At 50.1% G+C, this 19278-nt stretch overlaps 1 protein-coding gene across 4 annotated transcripts; it reads right to left on the bottom strand.

Annotated features, from left to right (window-relative positions):
- Positions 1-713: 713 nt before the first annotated feature.
- On the bottom strand, positions 714-18045 carry LOC144372028 (uncharacterized). Of its 4 annotated transcripts, none has more exons than XM_078035449.1 (12): positions 17724-18045; positions 12686-12873; positions 11514-11719; positions 11072-11277; positions 9885-9999; positions 8359-8474; positions 7963-8193; positions 6753-6867; positions 4350-4450; positions 4067-4183; positions 2978-3092; positions 714-1083 (listed from the first exon to the last, which is right to left on the bottom strand). In XM_078035449.1, exons 1-12 carry the CDS (start codon positions 17763-17765, stop codon positions 878-880), a joined length of 1758 nt encoding a protein of 585 aa, XP_077891575.1. In that variant the 5' UTR covers positions 17766-18045; the 3' UTR covers positions 714-877. The 4 variants fall into 4 exon arrangements, with proteins under 4 accessions (XP_077891575.1, XP_077891577.1, XP_077891576.1 ...); XM_078035451.1 differs by lacking the exon at positions 17724-18045 and adding an exon at positions 14993-15257; XM_078035450.1 differs by lacking the exon at positions 4067-4183 and having other exon boundaries at positions 17724-18044.
- Between the last annotated feature and the right edge of the window lie 1233 nt (positions 18046-19278).

Here is a 19278-nt window from a genome sequence, read left to right as displayed (position 1 = left end):
ACCTGTACAGCCCTCACACTTGCTCAGATGCTACAGGACTTTTCAGACCAGTCCAGGCAACAGTAGGCATCCATTCATTGTCTGCAGTCTACAGATTCCTAGATGCATGGCATTCATTACCATCAAATGCAGAATTTTCATCAAAAACTATATATATATCATTCCAATCTGAATCAAGAAAATTGGAAATATCCCCAAATCCAAAGAGTGGATTCCCATTGTGATGCTACCAGTGGAAAATTCCACAGCTGACCTCATGGGATGGTTCACAGTCAAAACACAGCTACATGAAAAATATTACATGTCATGACCTTCCTGCTATGTGAAAAGTGGCATGTGAAGTACACATGCATGTCTTCCTCAGACATGGGTTCATTTGCAAGACACCTTGTGCACTTGAAAATACTCAAAAATGGGAGAAATCAGAACCACATCTCCAAAGTATTTCAGCAGAGACCAACTCCATTTGTCTATCTATCTCTCAGTGAGTGTGTGTGTTCTTGTGTGTGTTTGTGTGTCTTTGTTTGTGTTTGTACCATGACAGCTGATACTTCATTTCCCCCATTGGAAAACTGACTCAGATAATGCCATCTGCCAAACTCCTAAAAACCAAAGTTCTTGCTGATAGAATAAAACATTACTTCCTGTTGGTTTGGATGTGTCCTTTAGGAAACACTGTTACATTTAGTATACTCAAATCATCAGAGTAGATCAAGTAACAAAAACATATATATTTTAAAATAATAATATATTAATGGAAACAACAAATACAGGATAGAGTAACAACTGTGTTACTAAACAAGGTCAAGGACAATGGCAAACTATAGATTCAAACTTTGAAGCAAATAGTAATCAATGTAAATATTCCTGGGCTGCCTCAGCCCCGCCCAGGCACACAGCAGCAGAATGGTTTTGCAAGCATCCTCAGGAGGGCTGGAGCCTTCTTTGCAGGACGAGAGGGAGGTTGAGGCTGGATCCACTCATCATTCTTTTGGGAGAGGCTCCTTTTCCTCAGCACGAAGTTGGGTTTTGTGTGAGGGTTCTTTGCGTAAAATACGTTGGCCTGCGCTGGAATCCTCAGCTCTGGGGAGAGAGGGGTGTACAAAATAAGGTGGCTCGGGAGGTGCTCCCTGGGACACCCCAACATCTGAGAGCCTGTGCCAGAAACGAACTGAGCCACACACCTGAGAGCTCTCCAATTCAGCACCAATACCAACAAGACAGCCTCCACAGTTCTCCCTGAGGAAGAACTAGGCAGAGCACTTCAACAGACCTAATGTCTGTTCCTACCAAAGGCTTTGGACTCCAAAACATCCCAGGTCCTCTTGCGTCTGCCAAAGCACACCACTAGGGTTTGCATCTGAAATCTCCCACAAAAGTGCCGAAGATTCAGACCCCACATGAGCCATCTTCACAGGTGGGTTTGGAAGGAAGCATTGGATGGTGAGTGCTCTGATGTCAACATGAAATTCTCATTCAAGATGAATACACTACTGGGAGGTGGGAGGGACTGGAAGAAAGGTTGAGCATGCTTGGAGGAAGACCTAAACAGGAGTGCGCCCTGGGCAACAGTACCTTGTCCCTGTTGGCTCCACTGAATCCTCATTCTCCAAGTAGAGGTCCTCCTTCTCCTCTCCGTCTTTCTCTCTCTCCCTCTCTCCCAGCCTTGTTCTCTCTCTCCCAGTCTATGCCTTTGTGGCAAGGGCTGAGGAGCTGTCCACTGCCACACACTAGAGCTTTATGGACAGCCTCAGTGCACAACCAAAGAGAAAGTTGTGAAACCCAGAGAAAAGGCCTAGGATTCTCAAGTATGGCCACAGTGAGGACAGGCTGACCAGCACGGATACCACATTAGAGCCACACTTCTGCATTGGTGGAGCCTGCTTCCATGTGAACCAGGCTTCTGAGAATGGAGGCCACATTCCAAATTCTGCCCTCCTGAGAACAATGATTCCAAAGACCAGCAAAGGGACTGCTTCCCTCCGACATGGTGTATGGCCCAGTGGTGCCATGACCCCGAGTGGGGGAATACAACAGCCAGCTTCTCCTTCCTCTGAACACCTCTTTCCTGTCGCCCTCCTCTAACCTAGAGCCTGTTCTCCATCCCTTCTGGGTTGGATGTGGGGATCTCTGCTATGAATTTCTTAGGCTACCAAGGCCCCAGACAGACTTCCTCTTCCATAGACTCTACTAACCTAACAGAAGGTTAAGATAGGAGACAAGTGATCCTAGAACTCATTGGGATGGTGGTCTTCAGTGTACATAGGCTGGGATAATGGCTGCTGAGGTGTTTGGCTCACAAAAGCCAACCAACCAACCAATGAAAAAGTGCTGACATTATTATCAGATGAGCTCTGTGGCTACGTGCTCAGGAAGCCCTCATCTGACTCTAGTTAGGGATCATAACCTGGCTATTGGGATCACTCCTTGGCTAGTGGACTCAAGTGCGGAAGACCATGGAATTTATGCAAAAACAGATGATTCAAGCTGTCCCCCAGGCTGTGTTTTCTTCCCAATTTCATCCTGTTACTGCTTGCTAGAATCTTGGCAATGCTCTGCCCAGGCAGTGGTTTCTTGTCACACAGAAGGCTTTCAATCCTACTCCTTCAGTCCACAAAATGCCAGTTCCATCTTTAGCCCATGCATGCCCATGTTCCTCTGAAACCACTCCTATCTCAGACCACAGAACCATACTGCTCCTGGAAAGAGGCTTTCCTCCTCACTCCTCAATGATGTCAGCTTTGCATGCGTCTTCATGTCCTGGGCAGGGCACCTGGTGGCGGAGCCGCACTAGCCACTGGGGTATACCAAAACACCTGGAGAGCTTACACCAGCAGAAGTGCAGTTGGCTTTGTGCACGAGCCCAACACACCCTGTTGGAGTGTTCTTGGGGGTCAGAGACTACTCTTTGGTGCTAAGAGTTGACCTGAGTCCACATCCTGACCCTTGCTCTCTGTCATCTGATTGTCCCACTTACTCTGACGGTGAGACATGATTTGGCCCAGCTCATATTCCTCCGGCTTCTCCTGAGTAAGCAAGTGTAGCTCGAGGGCCCTGCGGATGACGACAGGAGCCCGATCGTGGCAGGTCACCTGGAGCAGCATGGGAGACAGGCCTTCAGGAAATGGGCCTTGAAGTGACTACTCAAGGACAGTGGGCAGGGCCATTCTGGAGGCACCTCCACTCTAAATACAAGGGCAACATCCATGACCCTACTACCTGAGGCTGACCTCCTGCTCATCGCGTGGGCTCTTCACATAGGCTACTAGCCCAATCCTTGTACATAGGACTTCCTGGACCTGCCATTGCTCTTTGTGGAGCTGCACTTCTCTCCAAGTGAAAGGACCCCACTACCTGTATACAGATGCAATCTCATCCCACAAGTTGGGAGGAATGGGACAATAGCCTCCAAGATCCTAGGTCTGCCCGAGGATGCAGGCGGCATTGGGAATGGCCTAGGCACAAAACCGAGAGGCTTTGGTCTGGATTGCCAGGGCCCAAATCAGACCCAGGAACATGACCACACACAGGAGTGACGAAAGATAGCCATGAGAGCTCCTGGCCTCCAGAGGCTCAGTGCTGGCTGGGGTGTACAAGGGCACCTCATCCGGCAAGGGTGGTCATTGGGTTACCTGGACATTTAGTGTGCTTGCTCCACATCCATACTGACTCTGCAGAGAGACCCTCTCAGCTCCTTGTTCAAGGAACATGCAGAACCTCATACTGGTGTCCTGCTCCATAGAGGCCAGCATCCCATACAGGGGAACCTGCAACCTAGGTCCTGGCCTGTTCTCATCTGTCACCCATACCTGCCTCTGCCTTTCTGGACTGCATGCTGCCACCTGACACACAGACTCCCTCAGACATGGCGGTGGACAAGCTGCTGCTCTCCCTCATCTCAGCTCCAGCCCTTCACACTGACCTCTTCCTTGTTGATTCCCATCTATCCTCCTGATCATCCAGAAGCTCCAAATTCAAGAGGGCATGAGTAGTTCATGGTATTGGACCAGTGTCTGCTCCCCACCCAGGTGTAAGCACCAGGGGACACCCCTGCTCCCAGGCTTACCAAAACAGTCTTGGCCATCTTTGGACTTTGTGTTTCTAAGTGGACACGAATTAAGCAGGTGTCTCCCACCTGCTTGTGGGAAAGCGGCCTGGAGGACTTGCAGGTTGATTCTGAGAACTGTGGGGGATGGAACATCAGCAAACCCAGAAACAGAAAGCCACCCCAGCCTGTCAGTTGGCTCTATGGGCTTCTAGCACATATGTCCAGGTGCTCGGGCTTCTTATTTCCCCAGGTGGGAGTGGAATGGCAGCACAAGTACAGCTTGAATAAGGTAGGTGTTTACCTCCTTTCCCTTGACCTCGCGGCGTTTCCTCACGATGAAATAATATTTTATTTGTGGATTCATGGACAGATACATCAGTGAGTGGTCAGGGACCTTGATTTCTGCAGAGCAAAGTGGAGAGAATTGTTAGGTGGCACTCAAGGATTATACCACAAAACACCCACAACCCCTGAGAGTCTCCGCCAGGGCGAGCCTGCACCAGAATTGAGAGCCCTCCTATCCAGCTACAGTGCCACCAAAGACTCCCTTAGTGATTCTTCCCTGGAGAAGATGATGTACAGGATTCTAAACCAAAAGAGCACCTGGCAATGGAAACAGCACCTTGGGCCCAGAACTTCTCAGTGCAGGTTGGATCTGCCAAAGGGACACTGCTAGGATCTGCATCAGGATTGGCAAAGGCTCCTGTGCTTAGGCCTTTCTCCCCAGGGCAGCCATGCTCACACATGGGCATTCAGGGAAGCGTTGGATGGTGGGCGAATTCATCCCCTTGCCCTGGATGAATCCACTCATGGATGAATACGCGGAGGGGAGGTGGTATCCATCAGAGGTGTGTTGGGCATGGACATGGGAGGACTTCAGCAGGGTGGTGCCCTGGAGAACTCTATTGTTTTCTAGGATCGCTCTCCTTCCCCTTGTTTCTCATCAGGAGCTGTCTGCTTGGTACTTTTATTCTGGTTCTTGTTCTACTTCTGGCTCTTCTTTCTGTCCTGCATCTTCTTGTAGTTCTTTCTGGGTCTTTTTCCTGTTCTTACATGATTCCTTCTTGTTCTTCTTCTTGTGTATCTCCCTCCACCCTTCCTTCTGTTCACCTCCTTCTTTTTCTTCTTCTGCCTCCTGCTCTTTATCGTGTGATCCTCTCCCCACTCAGGAGTGTCTCTTTCTCCTCCTCCTCCTTCTCCTTCTTTCTCTGGCAATGGTGGGGCGTCCTGAGGAGTTCAAATCTATCACACTCTTCTGCCCAGATGCAGCCTCTGTTCAGTAGTCCAAGATGAAATCAGTTCTCAATCAATGGCCAGGAGTGAAACCAAGACCAAAGACAAGCGACTTCCTTTCTTTGTCATTGTCACAGTCAGGAAAGACTGAATAACACACACCACATTCTGGATAGGCTTCTACCTGTGGTAGTCAGCACCTCATCTGGACCAGGATTGCTAAAATAGATTCCACCTCCATAAAGCTTCCCCAATGAAAACAAGGTTTCCAAAATCTAGGAGAGGGCCAGCATCACTGCCACCCTCCTGCCATAAGGCATAGATGCCATCACACCTAGTGGGTTCCAGGCCCCCCGGAGTCCTCCCTTTTGACGTCTGTTACACACAAACCTCCCCTGGTCTGGAGCCTGCTCTCAACTGATGCTTGGGTTGAAAGTCTGTTTCTAAAATCACCTTTGTAGATTCTCGGTTTGGTAATTCCTTTTGACTGGCTTATTTTTTTACTAGGGATAAAACCAGAGGCACTTAAGCACTGAGACCATTCCCAGGCCTTTTGACTTGGGTAAAGGGTCTCCCGAAGTTTCTGAGGCTGTTTGGAAATCCCCATCCCCCTGCACTGCCTCCCAAGTCCCTGAGATTCGCAGACACTGCCCCTTGCCCAGCTCCTTGCACCTCAGTCTTCCTCATGTGTGAGACAGAGCCAACTCAAATGAGGCGGTGTGTGAAAATGGGAAAACTCACTTACGTGCCCGACAGATGGTGGGTTCTACTGTGGACAGGCTGGGATGGTGGAGGCTAGGAGTGTCGGGCTCACAAGAAAGGAAAGAGCACTGGCATTGTGGACAGCTCAGCATTGTGGCCTCTGTTCTTCAGATGCCCTTCTTTGTTGCTGGAAGGAATAATAACCTGGCCATTCTGATATCTCCAGGAGATGGGCACCCAGGCACAGAGGACTTGGAATTGTTCCAAAAAGAACCCAAACAGGCTGTCCCCTGGCCTTGACTTCCTCTTCACTGAGTCCTGTTCCCAGTTGCTGCAATCCTGACATTCTTGAGTAGGCAGGACTTCTCATATCCTGGCCATGGATTGGGACCTGTGCGGCTTCCGTCCATAGCAATGCTGATCCAATCAGGACCCATGCTCTGCTCCTCTTCATTTGAAGGCATCCTTATCAGTGAGCCATAAACCAAACTGATGATGGATTGAGCCTCTCTCTGCCTTGCCCTCATCGATATTAGCTTTGCATTGCCAGACCAGGTCCAGGGGAGAACACGTTTAGGGAGGTCCAGCAGCCCCCTGGGGCCGCACTGAACACCTCCACATTGGACACGCCCATCACTGCACTTGGTTTCCTGCTCCAGGCCCACCACACTCTGGCTGTTTTAGGGCCAAGGCCCACTTTCTCTTGGCTGTGAGTTATCCTGAGCCCACTGTGGATCATGTCTCCCCACTGTCTGATTGTCCGACTTACTCTCATGCAGAGACATCATTCTCAGCAGCTCAAAGTTGTCCACATCCTCATGCTGCAACAAATTTTGGTCCAAGGCCCTGCGGATGAGGCTTGTCACCCTCTCCTGACACGTCACCTAGATCAGGGTGGGACAAATGTCATCAGAGAATGGCTTTTAGAGGAGCTACCCAGAAGACTGTGGTCAAACATTCAGGAGAAAAGTTAGCTACATATACAAGGGCACAATCTTGTTATCCTGCTACCTGAGTGTGGCCTCCATATACCCCCTGGGTTCTTGCAACGTGCTACTAGAACAATCCTGGTACAAATATCTGCCTGTACCTGCCATCTCCCCTCCCCCTGGGGAGCCACATTTCACTCAGGTCAAAGGACCAAACTACCTATGCACAGACACACTCTCATCTCACTGAGATGACAGCAATGGGCCAGGGATCTGCGCACCAAGTGTGCTCTGGGATGCAGGCTGCCTTTGTGGGTGGAAGAGGCAGATGCACTGAAAATTTTGGTCCTGACTGCCACTACACAAAACAGACTCAGATACAAGAGTGTGCACTTGAGTGCTTCATGATAGCCTGGAGAGGCCCTGGGCTCTGGAAGCTCGGTGCGGGTCTGGTTCTAATGATGTACTTGACTCAGCACTGGCAGTCACTGAACATGTCTCCTCTGCAGCTGGACACCTGCAGCATTAGCGTGTCTACTGCACAGCCATAGAAATTCTGCCAAGAACCCCTATAGTTCTGTATTTACTTACATGCAAAGGCTGACATTCCGAAGCTGTGGCATGACCCCCCAGGTGATCCCGACCCCAAATTTCCACACCTAGTCATACTAAGGAGGTTCTCTTCCCTGCTACCAGGAACACACCCCCTCCTACACATGTGACAAGTCACTGCCAGCTCCTCTGCTCCAACCTCACTCATTGAGAATACCAAGTTCTAGGCACTGCAGCCTGCACCCTGGACATATCTCTGCCTTCATCTGTGCACAGCAGATGCCTTCATCTGTCCATCTGCACTTCTGGCCTGCCACACCCACAATACACAGGCCCACTCACCGCTGCAGCTGGGCATGCTGAGGCTCTCCCCCCTCAGGTCAAGCCCTTAAGACTGACCTCTCTCTTCTTAATTTCCCACCACAGCCCCAGGGTTAGCTGTGTCTCCTGCCTTTCACTGTGTGGACACCCAGGAGGCAGCCCTGCTGTCAGGCTTACCGGGATGCGCTTTGTCTCCCTCAGGCTCTGTCCCTCTAGGAGGACGTGGACAAAGCGGCTGTCTTCCACCTGCTCGCTGGAGTGAAGCGGTGAGGAGCTGCTATTGGTGACTTTTCTCATGCACCACTCATTGCTTTGGGTGGCCTGGGGCAATGGTCCTGCAGCCACCGCAGAGCTGCTGCTCACAGCTGCTGGGATCCTGGATGCCACTGCCACAGAAGGCTCCAAGAACTGTGGGGGATGACAACATCAGCAAAGCCCAGCACCTGCACCCCACCCAGCCTGGCATTGGCTCTGAGGGCATTCTACAACATCCATCCAGAACCTGAGGTTCTTGTCCCCTTGGAGGATGTGGAGTGGCACCAGGAGTAAAGACTGAAGAAGGTGGCTGTTTACCTCCTTTGGCTTGACTTTAAACAACTTGCTGGCAGCTGTTTCCCGAAGAAGAAAGTCATAATCCACTCTGCCATCCAGGGCGTAATATACGTTTCCATCTGCAGGAATCCTCAGCTCTGGAGAGGCAGGGGCAGAGGCGTGGTAGGTGACACTCAAGGAATACACTACCCAACATCCCCCACAACTGAGAGCCTCTGCCAGCTCAGGTCTCACACACAGACCTGAGAGCCCCCGAATCCAGCTACTGTTCCACCAAAGACTCCCCACTGATTTCTCCCTGAGGACCCTCTATGCACAGGAGGTCCCCTACAGGAACACCTTTCAAGGAAATAGCCCCTTGTACCCTAGACCCTCTTAGTTCACGTTGGACCCACCAAAGACAAACAGCTACACTTTGTATCTAGATTGGTCCCCTAAGACTCATGTGTTCAAGGTTTTCTCCACACTGCAGCAATGATCACAGGTGGGTTTGGGGAAAAGCACTTGATGGTGGGTGCCTCCACCTTGCCAGTGGATTCATCCACTCATACAGGGCTACAATAATTGGAGGGGTATGGTTTGGAGGTGTGTTGAGCGTAGGTGGAGGATGTCCACAGCAGGGCTGTGCCATCCAGAGATATATATTTCTCTTGAGTTCCCCACTTCTGCATTTTCTCCTCATGAGTATAATTCTCATTCACATTTTTAATCAATTTATTGTTATACTTCTTGTTCGGCTTGTGTTTCTCCTTATTGTTCTTGTTCTTCTTCATCTTCTCCTCATGCTCTTTCTTAAAGTCATCTTGACCTTCTTATTCATGGTCTCCTCCTTCAACTTATTTTCATTTTTCTACTCCTCCTTCTCCTCCTCCATGTCCTCCTTCTCCTCGTCCTCCTCATGCTTGTCCTCCTCCTCCTCGTCCTCCTCCTTCTCCTCCTCTTTCTTCTTCTTCTTTCTCTCTCTCTCTCTCCCTCTCCCTCTCTCTCTCTCTCTTCTCTCTCTCTCTCTCTCTCTCTCTCTCTCTCTCTCTCTCTCTCTCTCTCTCTCTCTCTCTCTCTCTATCCAAGAAGAGTTTACAGGCTGTGAAGGGTTCTATTCTACCACACTCTTCTCTCTAGAAATGGCCTCTGGTCCTAAGTGGACTCAGTTTGCAATGAATAGAAAGATTGGAAACCAGAAATGATTCTTCATTGAACTGCTTTTCTCATGTACTCAACTAGGTCAGGAAAGGTCGCCAAAGTAGGCACCCTGTGGTTGTCTGTCTTCTTTGACACAAGACAAAGAAGCCTCTCTTCTTGGCCCCTTGTGGATAATAGCTTTGCAATGCCTCCTCAGGCCAAGGAAAGAACACATGATAGGCAGGTCCACAGCCCCTGGGGAACATGAAGAACCTGCAGATTGATGCCCCATCATTACACTTTGTTTTATGCACAAGTCCTACCATACTCATCCTGGGCACTGAGTCAATGCACACTGTGTTTTGGCTCCCAGTTATCGTGAGCCCACTGTGACTCACTGCTTCCTACCCTCTGATGGTTCCACTTACTCTGATGGTTCGAGAGAATTTGCAGAAGCTCGTAGTTTTCTGGGTCCTCCTGCTGGAGCAAGTGTGCATCTAAGGCCCTGCGGATGATGACTGGAGCCCTGTCCTGGCAGGTCACCTGAGCAGGGTTGGAGAAAGCTCATCAGAGAGGGAATTTGGGAGTAGCTACCCAGAGGACAGTGCTCAAGGACAATCAGAGACAAGTGAGCTCTCAACACAAGGGTACCATCTTGATACCCTGCTACCTGAGGCCTTCATGTGATCATGTGGGGGTCTTCCTATGAGCCTCTAGTCCAATCTTGGTACAAGAGTTTGCTTCAACCTGCTATGCCCTACAGGGACAAGGGAATAAGGACCAAAAGACTTTGTACAGACACACTCTAGTCCCATCAAGATGGGTGGAATGGTCCAGTGCACTTCCATATCCCTGCTCTGGTCTGGGATACAGCTGCATTTTTGTGTGGACCAGGCACAAACCCTAGTTGCTTTGGTCCTGACAGCCAGGGCACAACACACACTAGGACTCTTTAATGATAGGCATGGAAGCTGCTGGGCTCGAGAGTGTCAGTGCTTGCTGGGTGTCAGGAGTTTCAGACCCAGCAGGTGCAGTGGTTCAACATGGCTCCCCTGGAGGTGGACACCAGAGTCTCATGATGGATACCCCACACCCAGGAAAATTCTGCAGAGAGAGCCGCTAAATCTCTATTCACATACATGCAAACTAGGACACTAATGGGCCCCTCCAAGGCCCCCAGTTCTCTGTGACCCACACCTACCCACCCTAATCATTCTACAATGGCTCCCTTCCCTTCAACCAGCAACATATCCCCTTCCACACACAAGAAAATGACTGCCAACTCCTGTGCTTCAACCTCCATGGTTCAATATACTCCTCCTCATTAGCAAGGTCAGTAGAGGATGGCCTGTACCCTCGATATTTCTCTGACCTCCTCTGAACCCAGCACTCACTCCTGCACTTCTGACCTGCACACCCCAAAACACGCAGGCCCACTCGCACCCAGACCTGGCATGCTGCTGCTCTCCCGCCTCTCTCTTGCTCACTTTCTGCTCTCCTTCCTGACCTTCCAGAAGCTCCAGTTCAAGAAGACAGGCCTAGTCCAAAGTGTTTGCTGTGGACTCGGTCTTCCCCACTGTGGGCTCCCAGGAGACTCCCCTGCTCGAAGACTCACCAGGATGCTCCTATACTGTGTTGTCCTTTCCTTTTCCAGGTAGACGTGAATGAGGCACCTGCCTCTCATCCGCTTGTTATATTGGGGCCTTGGGGAGGACCGAGTAGAGACCCCTGATGTCCTGGACTCTGGCTCTGCCCCTTCCCTGGGAGAAGGCTCTGGCTCTGGGGTTGGCTGAGGAGCCGTGACAGAAACTGAGCATGTAGCTAGAGGAGAAAAGATGCCAACATGACTGCCTTGCCCTGACCTTCCCACAGACAGACAATACCCCTGCTGCCAGGAAGAACTCAGGCCCTTAGCCCACACAGGACCTCTTTGCAGACTGGGGTCACTTCCTGAATGGACAAAGGCTTGTCCTAATTTCCAGCCCAACACCAGGCATACAGACTCCCTGCAGTGGGACAAGAGTCGGACCTTTCCTCATATACCCTTAGGTACTCACCACAGTCCGCCTGGCTCTCAGGCTTTGCCTGGCTTGATTTGCCATCTTCAATTGCGGTCAGGAGGTGGTGTGCTTGGTGTTCCAGGTTCAAGCCTCCCAGCAGGAGCCACATGGATAGCAGCTGCTGCAGACTCAGAAAGCCTGGAGGCTGATGGGAAGCCTCGGAGTAGAGGTTCACCCAGGTCCCCAGGAAGGAAGGTGAGGCACTGTGGGGAGGAAGGTGTGGAGTCAGCAAAACCCTGGCCTTGCCTTTGCCACGGCCTCCAGAGAAAACCTCTGACCCTACACTGGGGAGAGCAGTCTTTCCTCAGCCTTCCCAAGTCAAATCACCTTGCAGGTCCCTATTCTGGAAACAGGAGCCCACCCTCTTGACCCCAAGCCCATTCCATGTTGAAGTTGGTCCAGGGGTCCACCATAGTCACTGAAGAGGACAACGTGCACTTATGCCCCATAGAGTCAGGGATGCAGTCACATGTAGGATATGTACTCATGGCACCTGCGGTTTGAGGCTGACCCCCATGAAAAGGGACAAAATGGCAGTCATTTGCACCCTATTTTTCAATGAATTATGAAACGTGACTGGAAACATATCTTCACACAGTGGGTGCTTTCTCCATGTTCATCAGTGAATGAGCCCAAACTGCTGATTCCCACATATCTCTGGGTGTGGGAGCCACCATGTCCAAAGCCCCTGTCCAGCTATGTCCCAGCTAGGATGCTCTGTCCCACTATGGAAATTAACATGTCTTTATTAACCCAAAAGTGCTTTTCCCAAGGCCTGAGTTTTGAGATGCCTCTGGCACAGATCTACATTCTTCACAAAGCCAATATCACACCAGAAAGACCACCTGGCCTCGCTGAGTCCACCTGGGAATGAGCTCAGTGCACACCATTGAGCTGTGGTGCCCAGTGTGTGGGGACTGCTCCACAGACCTCTGTGGATCAGCTGGAGTCAGGATGGTTTCTCTGCATGAGAGGGGAGTTCACTCCCCTTGCAAGGCTGTGGCAGGCACCTCCAGGACTCGTCCCATTTGGGACTGACATTCCACTATGAGTGTGGTCCTCTATCTCATTAGGTATCACAAACCTTTGGGTCCCTGAGAGGTACATGGCAGCCCCAAGACCCAGGCATGAGGGGGCTACACACTTGGGCTTGGTGGTCTGGTGCTTACCTTGGGAACAAGAGATCCAGCACCTGCTGGGTGGGGATGGAATCCCAGGAGATTAACCCCATGTTGCTGCTGAAATGTAGGTTCCTCCCACAAATGACAGGCAGGAGCTCATTCCTCAGCTGGTTCTCCCTGTAAGGTTCAAGGCTCTGTACCCTGAAGGGCTCCTCCGTGTTCTCATCATTTTCACCCTGGGTTGGGACCAAGAATGTTGGTTTAAAATGGAAATGGTGACAAACAGAAAAATGACTTGTGCCAATACACTAGAGTCAAAGCACAATGGGACAGTTCCCATCAGTACAAACACACACACACACACACACACACACACACACACACACACACACACACACACACACACAGTCAGAATAGGAGTCCTGGGCCATTCATCAGGGATCAGACTAGAGGGCCTGCTGGGCTCACCTGCCCTGTGCTACTTACTGTTACTCTTGAGCTCCTCTGCGACAATTGCCAGAGGCTCTGGCGTCTAAGATGAAGCCTCACCCAGTGCATCCACAAAAGGGCTAGTTGGCCCCCCTGAGATTCCTGGGAGCCTGAGGCTCGGCATTGTTTGCAACCACAGGAGAACATCCTTCTCACTCCAGTTTCTCCAACCAAATGAGCTCGGATGGCTTGGTCAGTTAAGTGGGTGCCTGGATACCAGGGTTCCATGTTCTGTTTGATCCATTGTCAAGGCAATGATGTCATTTCCTGTGCCCATACCTGAGCCTCTTTTCACATAAGACCACTTTCAAAAGCCCTATGAGCTGCTGATTTCTCCTCCATGCCTAAACATCTCAGGTGCGCAGGTGTTCACCAACAACTACCCAAACATCCCCACCAGCATCTGCCCTGCTTGGTGCCACTAGAGTTCCAGCTTGGAGCCTTCAAAAATGCATTCACAACCAGTCCTTCCCTCTCAGCAGGTTTTGGACCCTGGTCCCATCATTGTGCAACTCATGGTGTGCCCAGTCTTTTCTGGAAAGTAAGGTAGCATCTAATCTCTAGGGTTTATTGTGTCTATTGGCCCATAACACCCTCTATTCTCCTGAAACCAGAGATGGGACTCACAGGTGGCTAAAGCACAAATGTAGAGATGGGACAATCACAAGAAGGGCAGAGACAAAGAATGCACCCCAACTCAATCAGGCCTGTGTCCCACACAGGGACGTGGCCAATGTCCGTCCCATCGTGGCTGCAGTTCCCTCTCTACACCATGGCAAGTTGGAGGGGACTGAGATGCAGAGGCTGCTCCCCTCTGCCATACAACTTCCCAAGGCTTCTCCTAAGATTTCAAAAGGGCCAAGTGTGTCTAGTGTTGGGGTCTCACAGAGACTCCGAGGTACCACAGCATCCTGCTGCCCAGAACCGGTTCACCCCTCACCTCAAGGGGGCTCAGCCTCTGGATTCATGGGAATTGAAGTGGGTACAGGTGATGGGATATCACCTCCAAGACTGAGTTATGCCAAGTCCATGACCCCTGTCTGCATCCCTGTCTCCAGCACCACTCCCCTCTCTCTCTTTCCTCCCCAGAGCAAACAAATCCATTTAGCAAGTGTGTCCTGTGATAAAGACATGACAGTCACCCATCCTCTCATTGCAAAAACACTGAGGCTCAGCCAACATGGATTCTACCAGAAACACAGGCATAAACTCAGAGTCCGATCCTCCCAGCCGAGCCTCAGTGGAGCCTGGACTCCCAGCCTCCTGAGTCAAGGAAACAGAGGTGCCTAGCCGAGCCACCTTGGATGCAGCCGCACACAAACTGAACTCATCAATGCCCCTTGCTCTCAGTTGTGAGTAAGAGGGGAGGTGGTGTTTCACAACCCTGGACATCAAGTGCAGTCTCCAGGCTTTGGGGTGTGCCCTGGCCTCTCTCTATCTGCCCAGGCCCTCCAACTCACACTGGCCTTTTACCAAACCTCCTCCTAGGGCCAAACACAATCCTGCCTCTCAATTTCTTCTGCCTTCCCCAACACACTGCTCCGCAAAATGAGCAGGGCAGGCTCTCTGTTATCATGCTGGTGTCAGCAGCAATGCCACCCCACTGACATCATTATGAGTCCCAACCTAGGCACTCCAGCTGTCCTTGCCACATGTGGCCCTGTTTGGGCTCTGGCTCTTGCTCTTTTCTTTCATGTGCATGTGTTTTGAGGTTTTGAGTTTCTCCCACTGCAAAACTGCAGCTGTGGCAGAGTAGAGCTCATGAAGGTGACATTCTGAGCCACATCCAATCCCATCAGGACTGTGAACTGGGGTGACTGCTGAAACACAGTGATGAGTGAACACATGGGAGGTGGTTGGACCCACCTTGCCTCTGAGTGGTTTCCTTTCAGGACAGGAATGTAGGGATGGGAGCCCCTGGCGTGGGATGCTTCGCACAAGGCGTGACCACGGGCTCTTTCCTGGCAAAAACTGGCTCCACTAAGCATGGAGAGCACTGTCATTCCTGGTGGCTAACAACAGCCCTGGACCCAAGAAAGGAACCCACACTCAAGATTAACGTCTGAGTGTGCGTGTCCTCGAGGAAATGAGGTCTCCTGATCCCAGGTGCAAAGGGGTAAGTCCTCTAACTCCAGGGGCCATGAAGGGACATCTGAGTTTCCCTTGTCCTTCTTTCCCTCTCTGAACCCATGGTGTCCTCACACTAACCACAGTTAGGACCCTGGCCTCATTCCCCAGTTGGGATCATTAGGCTCCATAAAGGACAGTCTCTAAGATGCTCAGTAAACCACCACCCTCTGCACAACCCAGAACCCTATTCACCCAAGAGGCAAGAGGATTTCTATTCAGGAAAACCAGGAAAGGGAGAGCCTTTCTCAAGGGCACAAGGACATTAGTGAGTGAGGGAGTGATTAATGGATGGAGAACTATTTCCACCACCAACTTCCAGGGGCATATATAGCCCTTTGGGCACAGGTACGGACCCTTTTTTTCCAATCAACTTTTTCAGAGAAGTGAGGCTGCCTTCTAGATGGCACCTCCACACTAAGGGGGTCTCCTACTTCTTCCACATGTACATATTGCAACGGGCCTCCCACTGTGCATCTGAGAACACTCTGTGGGCATCTGTAGCCTTTCAAGACCCCAGAAACCATGCGGGCACCCCAGCACCAGCAGAGCATTTGTGCACATCACAACAATCACCCCGGGTGAGAACTCTCCATTCCACTCTGTACTAGGCCCTGCCATCTGTACTGATCAGTCCAACCCCTCTCCTTCCTGTTTCTTGATTATGCTACCATGGTTCCCACACATGGATGCCACGGTGCTTGTCGCCCCCCCAACCATTTGAGTTCCAGGAACAGTGGAATGTGTTTGGGAACTTCTGGATGACGGGAAGTCCCACCCTCCGGGTTTTCATATTCAATGTAATGAGTGCAGAGGGAGCCAGGAGGGCTCTGTCAGGTAGAGAGAGGTGGGAGCTGATGGAGCCTCAACTAAGTGTCCAGGACTCTGGGTTCAGAGCTGGTGTTATGTGGAATTGTTGAGGGACGTGAAGAAAACCCAGCTCACTGTACGCAGAGACAGCAGATGCCCTCACGTGGTCAGGCTGCTGTGCTAATCAGAGCCCCAAGATGTTCCACAGGTGTGGAGGTGGGGAACCCACGTGCCAGCCCAGGCTGTTCCTGAGCACCTCTACCTGGTTTCGAAAAACGTGACTCTGCATCAGAGTCCTCACATCAATGTATCCCGGACCCCACCCCAAAAGTTCTCTCAGAGACAGTGAGGTTCCACTGCTCTGGACTTGCCCTTTTCTCTGGGATTCTGGGGCTTCACTAATTAGGAGGTCACAACAATTCTCAGCACACAGGCTGAGCCTACTGAGATCCCAGAAGTATCCAGGCATTGCTTCTATTTATAGTCCATCATGTCCCACGACACTGTGGACACGTATTGCACTCACCTAAAGAAACCACCAGGCCCAGGGCCTTCGTGCCACTGGCCTGCAGACACCTGAAGGAACAGGCAACCTATAGGCTGCGTGGAACCAAAGACCCTATATCCTGGGATCTGAGCTGGACACACAGCTCATGTGCACACAGTCACCACTGTCACTGAGAGTGCAATTAAAACACCCGCAGAGTTAGCAGTGGACCTGATCTGCCCACGAGTGGGGGTGAACTGCATCCCTTGAAAATGATCGTGTCCAGAGAAAGGCAAATTTTGTAGGATTTCACTTATCTCAGATTCTCAATTATCAGGTTCATAAAAAGATAAAGTACAATGTTCTTTTCCTGGGCCTCAAGGGCACTAGAATTCCGCATTGATGGCAAGAGTATGTCCACGTGAGTTCTGGAGATGCATGGTGGTGACGCCTATACACCAACATGAACATGCTTAATGCCACTCAACTGTGTCCTCCAAAATGGTTTAATTACAAAACAGATGTTCGGTGTCAATTACCACAATGTAAACCCTTGGGAGACTGCAGATTGACTCATCTTAGCATAAGTCAATGAATAAAGGTCCTCAGGTGCGAAGCTACAAAATGCAGGACGAGCATGGATGAGGATGGGCGGGAATATCCTCCCCCTCTAACACAATTAGGGAAGGATGTGCTGCCCTCAAGTGGCTGGGGGGCCTGGGATCCTGCCACAGAGGGGAATTCCAAACCTCACATCCCCTGACCCAGGCCAGAAGACCAGGTAGAGTCCAAGGACCCTGGGGCGGCCCAATGGCAATAAAGGTCAAAAGGAACTGGGATCTGCCTGGACCCTCAATCCCCTACTCTGAGCAGGGCTGCATGACAAGGCCAGAGGCCATCCACAGCAATCTGCCTTTACAGGAAAACAGGGACTCCAGGCTGCCTCTGGCTCACTGACTCAGGGTGGTGTTTTCATAAAGCAAGACCACTTCCTCACATTTGACCAGCAGCTCATGCGCTGACAGCACAATGGCTGGCTTGACTCAGGCCCTGAGAAATGAAATAGAAAATTCATAGCAAACCCATCTTTAGCTCTTCCACATCATCGGGGGTGTGATTCACTTCCATCAACAAAGATGTCTGAAATGATGTCTAAACATGCTGGGGACTCACCTCCGTGTGGAACTTTTCAGGAAAAAGGGGATCAAATCTCATGAAGCAACTCTTCTCTCCTCTAGCCCATGGGCAATGCAAGGAACCTGCATGATACCAGAGGCTCACTCTCTCTTCTCATGTCTTCTGGAAAGGATTCAGGAATGCTTCCTTCAAGGTGAAGCAGAAGCCTGCATTCCCAGCTGCACAGAAATGTTTGAGGGCAGTGTCTCCCTTAAAACCCAAGAAGAAAAACAGGTCATTAAACGGGCACATTGGTTAGAGTACATGATCAATGATCTCTCCTCCCTGAAGCCTTCCACATGCCCATCTTCCACATTCACAGAGAAATGCTTGGCCATTCTCAAGACCAAGAGACCATGATGCTCATCACCAGGAAGTCAATAGGAACATGAACAGAGCAGCATGGATTGCACAAGGTGGCACACCAAGGATCTGCAGCACAGCTGCTGGAACACAAGAGCTTAACTTCAGTATTGACTTTCTGCCACCTGCCAAGTACGATGTTAATGTCAAGCACAACATGCAGATATGCAAGTAGTGGGTGACACGGTGCATCCATTCACAGAAGTGGGCAACATCTTCATTGGAACAAGGAAGTATCTTATCCTTACTCATCAAAATCATCACAAAGAATAAAATGGATGCAAGACTTCTCATTTCACTATCATGTAGCTGTTGGAATTCCCTATTAAATAATACCTCCTCCAAAATAAAAAATATCTCAGACATGTGTCAACTATTCGATGGATGACATTTTAAAAACTAGGCCTTTACTTCATATTTATGTATGCTATAGCCCTGCCTAAGGCTCTTTGAGAAAGGAGCACATAGAATTGGATCTTTGCAAATCTCACATTTGCCGATAAATATTACCGACAATGTCAGGCATGGCGAAGTGAAAAGTGGGACTTTGGATACTCAAAGAATGCTATGTTGTGAGATTGGTGTCTCTGACTCATAGACAGCATGTGGTTTCTATGAAAGCTGGTGAGGGAGCAGGAGTAACGAAGCTCATGGAACAGATGACCTCAGGGAATACTGACAGATAGGCCAAACTGGAGAACATGTTCCAGCTAACATTGGTATTTTGGCTCCTGAGCCCAGTCCTGTTTGAAAAAAAGTTGCAGACAGGCAGTGTTCATGTACAAAATGTCTACCATGTAAAAGTGGGTAATTTAAATGTCATCTAGGTACACATCTGATAGAATGGTCTGCCAACCTATGAATTTCTTTCTAACAAATAAAAAGAAAAACACAGACATGAGACATAAAGATAAAACCTTGTCTTCACCAGGATGCCTAAAAATAAGTTTTATTTGCCTCATGCAAATAGCTTTCAATAGAACTTCTGATTTCTGAATGAACCCATTCAATTTTATAATGCACAGATCATAAGGTTTTCTTTACAGAATATTCTCTTCTTCTTCTTCTTCTTAAAGCCTCACATAGAAAATGTCTCACAGGACATAGGAGGGGAATGACCCAAAGGATGAGAGAATGGCTGGAACCATTCTCAAATGTGCCCATGTAGCCTAAGGTTTGAAGACACCTA

This window comes from Ictidomys tridecemlineatus, chromosome Y (assembly GCF_052094955.1).
Source record: "Ictidomys tridecemlineatus isolate mIctTri1 chromosome Y, mIctTri1.hap1, whole genome shotgun sequence".
NCBI classification, from domain to species: Eukaryota; Metazoa; Chordata; class Mammalia; order Rodentia; family Sciuridae; genus Ictidomys; species Ictidomys tridecemlineatus.
The sequence above is the reverse complement of the archived record's forward strand: the minus strand, read 5'-3'. Positions and strand labels throughout refer to the sequence as shown.

Excerpts from the sequence above, each read along its gene's own strand:
- LOC144372028 (XM_078035449.1), bottom strand. The coding sequence starts at position 17,765 with ATGAGATTTGATCCCCTTTTTCCTGAAAAGTTCCACACGGAG. Across the intron at positions 10,000-11,071 it reads CACAGTATAGGAGCATCCTG|GTGACCTGCCAGGACAGGGC; the intron begins GTGAGTCTTCGA and ends AACCCTGCTCAG. Across the intron at positions 4,184-4,349 it reads GCGAGGTCAAGGGAAAGGAG|TTCTCAGAATCAACCTGCAA; the intron begins GTAAACACCTAC and ends CATCCCCCACAG.